Below are 12354 nucleotides of genomic sequence, written 5' to 3' on the forward strand. Positions count from 1 at the left end.
ACAGCAGAAAAAAAAAAAAAAAAAAGTTCTATCCGTAACTCTCTCAATTCATACTCCGTCCGTATGCAATGCAGAATTTGATTCTCCAAGTTCCCTTCTAAGGCGGTGAAGCTTCGAGGTTCTCTTCACTGAGAGCTTTGATAAACGTTTAAGTAGTGATCTTTTCCTCTCCTTTGCCTGCACTGTAACTCCTCGGCTGACGGGAAAATCACCTCATCCACGGCTGCGGGGAGGCAGCGACTTCACGGCTAGAATTAACTCACCAGTTTTTCGGGCTTCGCGGACCGAGGAGCCCTGAAGACCAAGAGAGAATGAGTGAGAGGCAGACGGCCTCAGCTCCTTCCATCGCAGGGCCCAGCCCTGTGCTGCGAGCCCCGGTCGACCCGCCAGCTGCCCTCTCGTGGGGACCAGGAGGCGAGCGAGTGGGTGTGTGCATGAGGGGGAGCGGCCAAACTTCCTGTCCCGCGCTCGAGCTGTTTCCGGCGGGAGCCGGAAGACGCTGTTTGTGGACGGAATTCGGGGCCGACTGACGGACGGAAGGCTGCCCGGGACTGGAAGGTGAGCTCCCGGGTGGACCTCGCCACAGCTGCTCAGCTAAGTGGTCGCCAAGAGGGAGGGAGCCAGTACCGGCTCCTCGGGGGCTGGGGCCGAGTTCGCCTCTGAGAGGACAGGGAAACCGCCCCTCTGGGGTACCCTTCCCGGATCTGGCGGGCCTGGAAGCGGCCGGTCTGAAGCCCCACGGCTTTGGCCCTTACCCTCGCGGAGTTTGTGGGGAGATGTTTCGGCTCCTTTGCTTGGTTTTGGGGCAGGGGCATGGGAAAAGACAGTCCTGAGGAAGCTGGAGTCAGCGAGTCCCCAGGGCGGGGGCTCACGGACTGCACCCACAGCGGGGATCTGCCCTCGGACCTTGGGGCCCCAAATAAGGCCTTTGTGATGGGGGGAAGGGGGTGCCGAGAGAGCCCTGCCCAGAAAGTTTCAGCCTATGGCTACTGTCTCCTTTCATCCGTCCACTTACCTTTTGGGTCTGGAAGAGGGATGGCTGCCGACTCGGAGGGGCTGCCTGGGCTGCGGGTTTGCCCTTCACTTGTCAGTTTAGGCAGAGGTGTGGGCTGAGTGTTTACAGCTTGTACGCATTTTGCCGGTTGAATTTATCTTTTGAAGTTTCTCGAGATAAGAGAATCCAATTAGTTTATTAAAGTTTTTCTCCATTGCTCATGGTGTCTGAAATGCATTAGGCACCATTTGGAAGTTCAATATTATTAACTTGGGACTTAAAAATTCGTACTTACACCTCACTTTGGCACAAGGGGCAATGCAGCATATTTGCAAAGAGAGTAAAAGAAACATTTTGAAATAAAGTCAGGTGCATTTTGTCAGGGAGTAAGAAATTCCACTTTATCCTGTCTTAGTATGGGGCAGAGTAAAGGACAACTAAACGAGCAGTCAGAACGTTTAGGTTCTAGTTTTTCAAGTTTTGCCTCTAAGTAGATGTCTAATTTTTGGCAAGTTACTTTACCTCTGCCTTGTACTTTTTTTTTTTTTTTTCCCCCCCTCTCTGTAAACCCTTAGGGATTTCTCTGTTTACCCTTAGGGATTTGACTATTATTCTGAGGCACCGAACTTGAGTAGGGGAAGTGACAAGCATTTCTGTGTTTTGGCTGCGCAGGATGGGTTGAAAAGGGGAATTTTAAAGGCAGTTAGAAGCATATTATATGTTTTTTGTTGTTTTTAGGAAGTTTTTTTGTTTTTAATATTTTATTCTTTTTGAATTTTTTTCTTTCCTTTTTTCTCCCCCATTTTCGTTGTCTTTTTTTTTCTTTTTAGAAGCCTGTTTTAATAGTGTAGTTGAAAGATACTGAGAGACAGGGCATTACAGTAGGAATAAATTTTGGTGACTCAGAATCACTGGGATTACTTAAATATGCAGAATGGGAGAGATTGTTAAAGACCTAGAATTTGCAGCCAAGTGGTAAGAAGATTGGGCAATAATTGAAATGGGTAATACAGGAAGAAGAACAGGTTTGTTTGGGGGAGATAATAATCTGGATTTTGGACATTGTTAGATTTGAGTTGCTGTTGGATGTACATGTGGAGAGACCCAGCAAGCAGTTAGAAATGAACGGTTGGAGTTCAGAAGAGAATTGAGAACTAGAGACAAAAATTTCGATGTTATTTGCAGTGTCATTTATTCATTATACAAATATTTATTCAGTGCCTGTATTAGTCTGTTTACATTGCTTATAACAAAATCCTTGAAACAAAAAACTTGAATATTTTTGTTTTCTTTTTATAAAGAAAACAAAATTTATTGCTTATAGTTCCTGAGGCTGGGAAGTCCAAGGTCCATCTGGTGGTGGTGACAGTGTCCCAGAGACCTCACGTTGCAAGGTGGTAGGAGCAGAGAGAGAGCAAGAGACAGACTCTTCTTTTAAAGCTCTCAGAACCACGCTCCTGACCACCGTTTTCACTACTGCATGGTCCTACAATCCAATCACCTCTTCAAGGCTCCACCCTTCAGTTACTGTAATAGGATTTCCCACCCTTTTAACAGTCACAGTGGGGCTGTTTCTAATGCAAAAAACTTGGGGAACACAATTCAAGCTTCAATGAGTTTGGGGGGACATAATTCAATCCACTAGAGTGCCTATTAGATGCTCACAGAGAAGCTTCTATGGAAGCCCTTTAAGCTCATAGTAAAGAAAGCTTTAGAAGTGGGAAGTGACTGATAATGGGTACAGAGTTTCTTTGGGGGGTAATGAAAATGTTGTAAAATTGACCGTGGTTATATTTGCATAACTCTGAATATACAAAAGACCATTTAATTGTACTCTTTAAATGGGTGAATTATGTGGTATGTGACCTATAATCTCAGTGAAACTGTTATTTGAAAAAAGATTTGAAATTCAGTGTTTGAAATCTGTTAAATGGATAATGGACTTGGTAATAGGAACAAACTTAATTGCATATTTGACATCACACCTATAGCTAATGTACATAGTAAGTTGTGGTAAAGGCGAGATCCACACAGTAACCTGGATAAGGTACTGAGTGCTCTATCTAGTACAGATTTTTTTGAGTCAGCCTGCCTATCCTGTTGTGTCCTACTATTCTCTATTTTGTTCATGCAGTACACATACAAATTATGAAGTTGGACACCAAACTTGTATGGCAGTAGTCAGTTATAATGTGGATACTGGGTTGTTCCAGAAAATGCTTGTGTCTATTTTTAAAGATTATTATTGAAATGAAAACACTAAAATAAAAAGATGTCATAGATAACATATAAAAGACAGTGAATAGTTGTCTGATTTCATAGAGATTTTACAATCCTGGAATCTCAAAGTTGGAGGGAACTTCAGGATGACCTAAACAAACATCTGGTGATTTCTTGGCTTGTTGAGATGAGCTGGAATTAGGGAAGAATTCTTGAACCGTGGAGATTCAAGAACAAACCTAGAGAGATGTAATCACTATTCATGCCAGTTATTCATGCCAGCCTGCTCTGTGGGTCGGAGTACTGGCTCTGCAGCTTAATGACTTGGGCAAGTGATGTACTTACTGTTGGATAAACCACATTAAGCTGTTTTAGTTTACGGCCATACCACCCTGAACGCGCCCGATCTCGTCTGATCTCGGAAGCTAAGCAGGGTCGGGCCTGGTTAGTACTTGGATGGGAGACATTAAGCTGTTTTAGTGCTTGAATAAGAGAAATGTATGTGGAAAGAAAAGTCAGGGATTTATGATACTTTATTTTATGTGGGAAACTTAAAAGGAGCATTTTCATCTATATTTTGTAAAAATGACTATAAACATCTAGTCAGGTATTTCTAAATGCCCTTTAAGTCTGTCTTACTTTTTATTCTACCCCCATATTAATTGAAAACTCCCATCCTGGGTACATTTTACACTGTATAATTACTTTGTATATATAAGTGCTCCCAATTTTAGCAACAATTGTACTAAGTAAAGTGGACTTACCTACCAAAATTCTGAAGAAAAAGCTGTAAGAGAGTAAGAATTTAAATTATAGGGAGAAAACAGCTGAATCAGGATCCTGAGAGTACTACCTTTAGGAAACACTGTTCAAATTCTGTTTCTTTTAATATAATTTTAAAAATAAACAATATAATTATCTTTTGGAAAAATTGGAAAATCAAGAAAAGTCACACCAGCCTACCACACTGTATAGTTACTGTCATAGATATGTGAACTTCCTTTTTCTTTTTTTGATGTGTGATATAACCAATTTTAATAATAGCAAATATATAATTTTGTATCTTATTTTTGTAATTTCACATAATTTTTCCTTGGTGTTGCATTGTTTTCATAACCATATTTTGAAGTGACAATGCCATATTTAATCAGCCATTTCCTAATTATTGGATATATATGTGTGTATTTATTGCTTCTAGTTATTTATTATCACATGTGATAAGATGAACATGTTTGGGCATATAGCTTTTTCCATATTTAAAACCTTTTCTTAGAGTAGGTTATTAGAAGTAGAAATTCTGCATGAAAGCATAACATTTTGATGAGTTTTGGTACCTTTTGGGCTTGTTTTATTTTAAAGCAAGTGTTTTGGGCTGAATTCTTTATTTGCTTACTTATTTTGATTTTTGGATTTATAAAGAAGTGCTTTTGTTTATTAGTTACATTTTCCAACTGCTCTTAATGCTCTCTCTCTTTTTTTACCCCTATTTTAGGTTAAATTGATTATCTACCCAGCACAGCATCTTACAGGAAGAACATTGTATTTCTTAGAGGAATGTGAGCATAGCAGGAAGGTGTCATTGACTTTCAATTAAATTTGAACTTGTCTGCTGAACAGCTACAGGGTTTGGAAGCAGAATCAATGTTATCAGATGAGTTAGAATCCAAACCAGAGGTGAGCCCAGTCAGTTTATTTCTTTTTCTTTTGGTGGGCTGTATTTGAAAGTTTATCCTTTGTTAGGCGTCAGTGAACTTTTTCCGTAATGATCCAGATAGTAAATATTTTAGGCTTTATGAACCAAACAGTTATGATTGTAACTACTAATTTATTATTTTTCTATTACTAAGTATTTTCTCAAAGATACAAAAATTCTTTTTTTTTTTTAAGTGGCTGGCCAGTTTGGAGATCTGAACCCTTGACTTTGGTGTTATAATACCACACTCTAACCAACTGAGCAACGAGCAACCAGCCAGCCCTAAAAATTCTATTTTTATATTTTGTGACTTAAAAAAAAAATCTATTTAAATAAGTGTAAAATTATTATATATTTAGGTAATTATATATTGACAAACATATATAAAATATGTATGTATATGGTTATATTTTTACATACAAATAAATTTTTTATATATAATAAATATGTATGTGATGTGGATGTGCATATACATATATAAATATTTACTATCACAAACAGTTATTAATTTTATATATATCTGAAAGTATTTTGTTTCTAAACGTGGAGGATTTTATTTTCATTCATTTTCTCACTTTAATTTTAGCACTTCTGTATTGCATAATGGAAAGGTTGCTGAATTTGGAATTAGATTACTTAAATTTTTGCAATGGATTCTTTATATTCTGGCACTGCTCCTAACTAATCATGTGACTTTAGACAAGTCACTTAATGTCAACTTGATCTCTCATCTGTAAAATATATGTTCAATCTTACTGGGCTAATGTGAGAATTAAATAAGCCAGTACCCAGAAAAAGTGCTTTGTAAAATGTAATCATTACATTGCAGATAATTTTTTTAAAAAATAGCTATTCTTTTTTTTTCTTATGACCAATAAGGGGATCGCAACCCTCGGCATGGTGTGATCTGCACCACGCTCAGCCAGTGAGGACACCGGCCATCCCTATATGAACCCACGGCCTCAGCGCTACCAGCACCGCACTCTCCCGAGTGAGCCACTGGGCTGGCCCAAAAAATAGCTATTCTTTAAAAATATAATTATTTTTATTATTTCTCTGTTTGATGGAAGGTGACAGAGGTTAACTTAATTACATAGATCAGCCTTTCTCTAGAACAAAGGACTTGATATAATATTGATTTAAATATTATATTGTAGTTAATCTAGTTTTTTCTTTGAATATGGCTGAGACTAGTGAACAGTAGAGACTTAATTACATCATCGCCTTTTGGTAAATTCCAAGGTTTAGATCCATTCCTAACAACATGTGTTTCTCAGTGTTTTTTCCCTCCCCCCAGCTCCTGGTACAGTTTGTTCAGAATACATCCATCCCGTTGGGACAGGGACTAGTAGAATCAGAAGCTAAAGACATTACTTGCTTGTCTCTCCTTCCGGTGACTGAGGCCTCAGAATGCAGCCGGCTAATGTTACCAGGTAAAAATTAAGATCTCTAGACACAGGATAAAGAAGTCCTGAAAGTGTAACCTACTCTGTGGTATTGGTGGAATGGATAACTGACTATAACTGAGTGATGGAAACTGTAAAAATTAGGAGTCATGGAGAAAAAGCAACTATGGGAGTCGTAAGTAGTTTAAACCATATGAATGGATATGATCACCTATAGAGTATGAGGGTGAGAAAAAAAGGCCAAAGCAGAATTCTTTGTAACTCCCTATTTAAGGTTTAGAATAAGGCAGAAGAGACTGTAAAAGAGGGAAGAAGGAAAGACTATAGTAGTAGAATGAATATTAGCATAGAGTGGAGGCATGGAACCCAAGGGACGTCAAGGTGTCACATGCTCCTGACAGGCCCAGTGAGATAGGGACAAATAGGAAGTCTTGACCTTGACAGGATTTGTTCTATGGAGCAAAGAGGGTGGAAAGCCAGGCTGCAGTGAGTTGAGATATCAGTGCAAATTAAGGAAGTAACTAACACTTTCTAAAGACACTCCCACTATGAGAAGGAAAAAGTAAAGGAAGTAAGGTAGAGAGAAGTTCATTTTTGTTTGTTTTTTTAAGAGCTGAGATATTTGAGGGTTGTTTTATGCTAAGAGGAAAAAAGCAATTAGAGAAGCTGAAGACAAATAGTAGATAATTGATAAGGAGGCTCTGGGAGAAGTAGTAAGAAATAGAATTCTGAGTACAGGTAGTGAGATTAGCTTTGGATGGGAAGAGGGAGAGCCTATCACTTAACTATTAGAAAGGAGAACATTATTTATTTATTTATTTATTATTTTAATTTTTTTAAAAGATGACTGGTAAGGGGATCCTAACCCTTGACTTGGTGTTGTCAGCACCACGCTCTCCCAAGTGAGCTAACTGGCTATCCCTACGTAGGGATCCAAACCCATGGCCTTGGTGTTATCAGCACCACACTCTCCCAAGTGAGCCACGGGCCAGCCCTGGAGAACATTATTTTTGGATGCAAGGGATTCTTTATATTCTGATCTTTATTTTAAAACTTAGAATATTAATGTTAAATCAAGGGAGAGTTAATATTAGTCTGTTTGTCACAACTTACTTGTTTGTTATAAAGTCTTCTGGTTATTGACCTCTGCAGGTATTCTTTGATTTTTGAAGTAACTTTAAAACCTTTTTTAATTTTTACAGTTTCAATAAGGACAGATATATTCAGCCAATCAATGTTAACTTAACACTTCCCTGTCTAGATCCTAGCTCTTCCACATCTTCCATCTCTCCACTCCTGTTTTTCTACTGGAATGTTGGGAGCCATACAAGGGTACTTCAACAAGTTTGTAGAAAAAAAGAATTAAAAGATAGTACGAATTTTTCATGAACTTTTTGAAATACTTTTGTGTTTTCCAAATCCCCTATGGATTTTTAACGTGAAAATTTCCAGGTGCTAATAAATTTTGGTTTTTGTTAGGCTTTTTTTCCCCTGAATTTTCTCTCTCAATTTAAATTTATTGAATAAATATTTTAACAATAATAAAGGAAATAAGAACAGGAACAAAAGCATCCATATTCTTTTAGAATGGCTTTTATCAAAAAGATGAAGGATAACAAGTGTGAGGATGTGGAGAAAGGGAACCCTTGTACACTGTTGGTGGGAATGTAAATTAGTACAGCCATTATGGAAAATGGTACAAAGGTTCCTCAAAAAGTAAAAATAGAACTACCATATGATCCAGCAATCCTACTTGTGGGTATATATCCAAAGGAATTGCAATCAGTATGTTGAAGAGATATTAGTTCCCATGTTCATTGCACCATTATTTATGATAACCAAGATATAGAATCAACCGAAGTGTCCATCAATGGATGACTTAAAAAAAGCATCCATCTTCTTTTCCACATCAGCTTCTTTTATTTCAATTTTGATTTAGAATATTTTAAACATACAAAAAATTATAGATAATAATAAATGAAAACTGATGTATTTGCCTCCCAGCTCATGAAATACAATATTACAAACAATCGTATCTGCACGTACTCTCTAATCTCATTTCCCTCCCTTCTAGATATGGTGTGTATCATTTCATGGGTGGTATGCTTGTTTTCTTTTTTGTTGAGATATATGATAGATGCAGAAAACTGTAAAACCATATATGTACAGTTTGAGGAATAATTATAAAGGAGATACCCACATAACCCACCTCCCTCCAATCAAGAAGTAGAACAGCTCCCAAGTTCTCCATGAACTCCTCACTGATAAAGACCACCTCTGTTCTTCCATAGGTCACCACTATCTTCACTTTTGTGAGGATATTTCATTGTTTCCCAAATTTAACCACCTATGCATGCATTTCTAAGCAATGTAGTTTAATTTTAGCTGATTTTGGATTTTAAATGAATGGAATCATATGCATATATGTTGTACCTTTCTTCTTTTACTCTGTGTTTGTGAGGTTCATCCTTATTGTGGATAGTGTGGTTTGTTTGGTTTAATTTGCTGTATAGTATTTTGTTATATGAGCATACAACTTCTTTATCTATGCCACTGTTGATGAGTATTTAGTTGTTTATCAGTACTGTGCTATGAACTTCAATTTTTAATCCTTTTTTTGGTGTGGTAAAATCTATGTAACATAAAGTTACCGTTTGAAACATTTTTAAGTACATTCACATTTTTGTGCAACCTCATTAAGCCAAAGCCTAATGAAAATGGCAGTACTGTCCACTTTTATTCCTATAATCTTATCTGTTATCTGCTTAAAAGTGGGAAAAGTGTTACCTGCCTTTTATAAAGATGAATGAAAACCCCTGAAAGCATTGGATATTTCAGTACTGTAGTGTAGTTTTTTATTATATTGCATCCAAAACCTTTAGAAATTCTTCCCCTCCCTTAGAACAAAGTTCTTGAGAGCAAGTCTTCTGAATTATTTTTTTACATTTGGTATAAACCCAGAACTATAATGACAGTAAACATTATAATAAAATAAATAAAACTTTAATTTGTTTCCCAGGCTGTGGTTTTTTTCCCTAATTACTTACCAGGACTGTTACATACATATTATAAATTTTAAGGAGAGGGGTCTCTTTCCAAGAAAAATAATTTAAAATTTAGATCCTGTTCTTGAGTTTGTATTCACTGTATAGCTATGTTTTCTAAGGAAAAAGTACTGACTTCTGGCTTCAAAAAGGAGTAAATTCTGTAATGTCCAAATGTAAGTGGTTAGTTATTAGTTACTGCCAAGTCTGTTCCTCACCTTTTGGCTGACTGCCTATAGAACTTAAAGCCATTTCTCTGTTCTTCTCTGAGGCAAATCTTGTGTTTGTAAAATGAGAATACTGTCTGCTCCTAAAAGGGTGTTAGGTACTAAGGGATATTACAAAGGTATTAGGTGCTATGTCTCAAAATGGTGAGTTCTTTGGAGATAGGTGTTACATAAAGCTGTGGTATTTTCCCTTTACTAGATGATACTCCAAATCATACTAATTCCTCCAAGGAAGTCCCTTCCTCGGCTGTATTGAGGAGCCTTCAGGTGAATGTGGGCCCAGACGGAGAGGAGACAAGGGCTCAAACTGTACAGAAGTCCCCGGAGTTTTTGTCCACTCCAGAGTCTCCTAGCTTGTTGCAAGATCTACAGCCAAGTGATAGCACTTCTTTTATTCTTCTTAACCTAACAAGAGCAGGTATTCTTTACCCTTTTCTGAACTATGTTCATGCTTAAGAAAAAAATTGGGAGTGGGGCATATTTAACTCAGTCGTACTTAAAAGACACCTTATTATTTTATGATTTTGGAGAGTTGGTATGGTCTGGTGACCAATTGAATTTGTAGAGGGAGAGGAAGGACTCTAGGATGACATAAGTATTTCTTGTTTGGGAAATTAGATAGTGAGCACAGGAAGAATAGGGCTTGGAAGAGGATGATTAGGTCTGGTTTGTGCCTGTTGTATTGAGGTTTTGGAGGGACATTCAGGAGGAGGTGTCTTTTAAAGAGTAAGAAACAGAAATCCAGCATTCTAGAGAGGTCTGGTGTGAAATAAGTAGTTTGAGTTCTTATCAGCATTTAGGAAACGTATGAAACAATGAGCATGGATTCTTCAAGAGAAATCTGAAGCATAAACAGAAAAGAAAGCAAGTCTGGGACCCTAAAAAAAAAAAAAAAAAAACTTTTAAGAGTGACATAAGAATGGGAAGGAGTGGCTGAAAAGGGATGAAGAGAACTGGAAGAAGACTAGAGTTGGGGGATGGGGAGGCCAAGGTTGGAAAAAGTTTTAAGGAAGAAAAACTAAATCAAATACTGCAGGATGGGCTAGTGAGATGAAATGTGTGTCTAGTGACCTTAGCAAGAGCAATTGTTTTTGGGGTAGAAGAGGTAAAGACCAGAGTCAAAGAGATGAGGAGTGGATAGCAGGTGAGAAAGTGGATATGCAGGTTGGAAGTTACACTTGTTCAAGAAACTTGACTTTGAAGAAATAGGTAAGAAGATAATAGCTAGAGAAGCACTTGGGGTTTTCTATCCTTTTTTAAAAAAAAAGATGGGAGAGACTTTGAGCTAGGATTCATTTAAAGACTGTAAGGAAAAGCGGGCCAATAGAGAGTACTAGGTTACAGTCGGGGGAGAGAGGAGATAACTGAAGGACAGAAAAGGATAATTGAAGAATGGGATTGGGGTAATACAGGTTGGGATTAGCCTGGTTGCCAGGAAGGACAGCTTTGCCTCTGAAACAAGAGGAGACAAGGTAATGACAAGCCTGTAGGCTGAGGGTAGAAAGGTGATTGCCTAATCATCTATGAGAACAGAAATTTGAGGCGTGAGGTGAAGTTCTGGAATAGCTGATTCAGGACACAGAGTTTCTGAGCCAGGGCAAATAAAAGGATTGCTTGATGGCTTACTTTCATATATCCTTTTGTTTCTTCCAGGTCTGGGCTCTTCAGCTGAACACTTAGTGTTTGTACAGGATGAGGCAGAGGATTCAGGGAATGACTTCCTCTCCAGTGAGAGCACGGACAGTAGCATTCCATGGTTCCTCCGGGTTCAGGAGTTGGCCCATGACAGTTTGATTGCTGCTACTCGTGCACAACTAGCAAAGAATGCAAAAACCAGCAGCAATGGTGAGACCCCTGTGGCATTTTCCTTTCCAGTATTCTGTGCCAAGAAATTTTCAGAATGTAGTGGCTGTATTTTTAGTTGTATATAATCCAAGTTATTTTATTGGTGAGAGCAGAAGGCTAGAAATGTGTAAATTATTTGTCTTATTTTCTGTATAATAACTTGGCCATGCCAAATTTTTTTGCAGAATCAACTAAACTAGTATTCTGAACCCCTTTTAAGGGAGAAAAATATTCACAGATCGTGTGGTTACCTTGAATTGTTTTTATAGTAATGTTCTTTAAATATGTAAAAACATAAATTCTGTGTAAACTTCTTATATTCAGAGCTCTTACACCATCATGAAATAGAAATAGTTTTATCAGTTAACAGGAATAAAACTATGAAGTCAATGAAAGTAAAATTAAATCAGTGTGGCAGATGATGTTTTGCTGAAACTAAATTGCTGTTCATGGCATTCTAACAATTAGCTATAATGGTTTTAGTGTTCTTTTCAGTTCATCATTCCTACTCTGTGCCACTTTTCTCTATTCCAGTAATTTTCAAAGAATTGTCTTTGGATCGTCAGCATTACCTGGGAACTCAGAATTGCAAACTCTCAGGCCCCATCCCAGACCTGCTGAATGATAATAAACTTGATTCTGATGCATGCTGAAGCTTGAGAACCATGGGTCTGTCTATTCAAAACATTCCCAAACCACTGCAAACCTTTGTTTATGTAGCATGCCATTAGTACTTTTTTGTATTAGGTCTGTCTCTGTATTTTCTTATTAATCTGTGATAATTAAGTTACTACTATATGGTTCAACACTACCATTACACAAACCAAGCTTAAGCATTGAAATCTTATGTCTGTACACAGCTGTATGTGTATGGACAAGTACAGATGATCTAGAATATGTTTATGACTTTTTAAAAATTAAATTC

The 12354-nt window shown here is 37.7% G+C and overlaps 1 protein-coding gene across 2 annotated transcripts in view; it reads left to right on the top strand.

Annotated features, from left to right (window-relative positions):
- Positions 1–470: 470 nt before the first annotated feature.
- Positions 471–12354, top strand: part of ZNF410 (zinc finger protein 410) — a 35464-nt gene continuing 23580 nt past the window's right edge. For both annotated transcript variants that reach the window (XM_063091386.1, XM_063091387.1), the window contains exons 1-5: positions 471–558; positions 4707–4888; positions 6205–6340; positions 9784–10002; positions 11238–11429. In XM_063091386.1, the coding sequence (XP_062947456.1) occupies positions 4856–4888; positions 6205–6340; positions 9784–10002; positions 11238–11429 (580 nt within the window). In that variant the 5' untranslated portion in view covers positions 471–558; positions 4707–4855. The remainder of the gene's footprint in view (positions 559–4706; positions 4889–6204; positions 6341–9783; positions 10003–11237; positions 11430–12354) is intronic.

This window comes from Cynocephalus volans, chromosome 3 (genome assembly GCF_027409185.1).
Source record: "Cynocephalus volans isolate mCynVol1 chromosome 3, mCynVol1.pri, whole genome shotgun sequence".
NCBI classification, from domain to species: domain Eukaryota; kingdom Metazoa; phylum Chordata; class Mammalia; order Dermoptera; family Cynocephalidae; genus Cynocephalus; species Cynocephalus volans.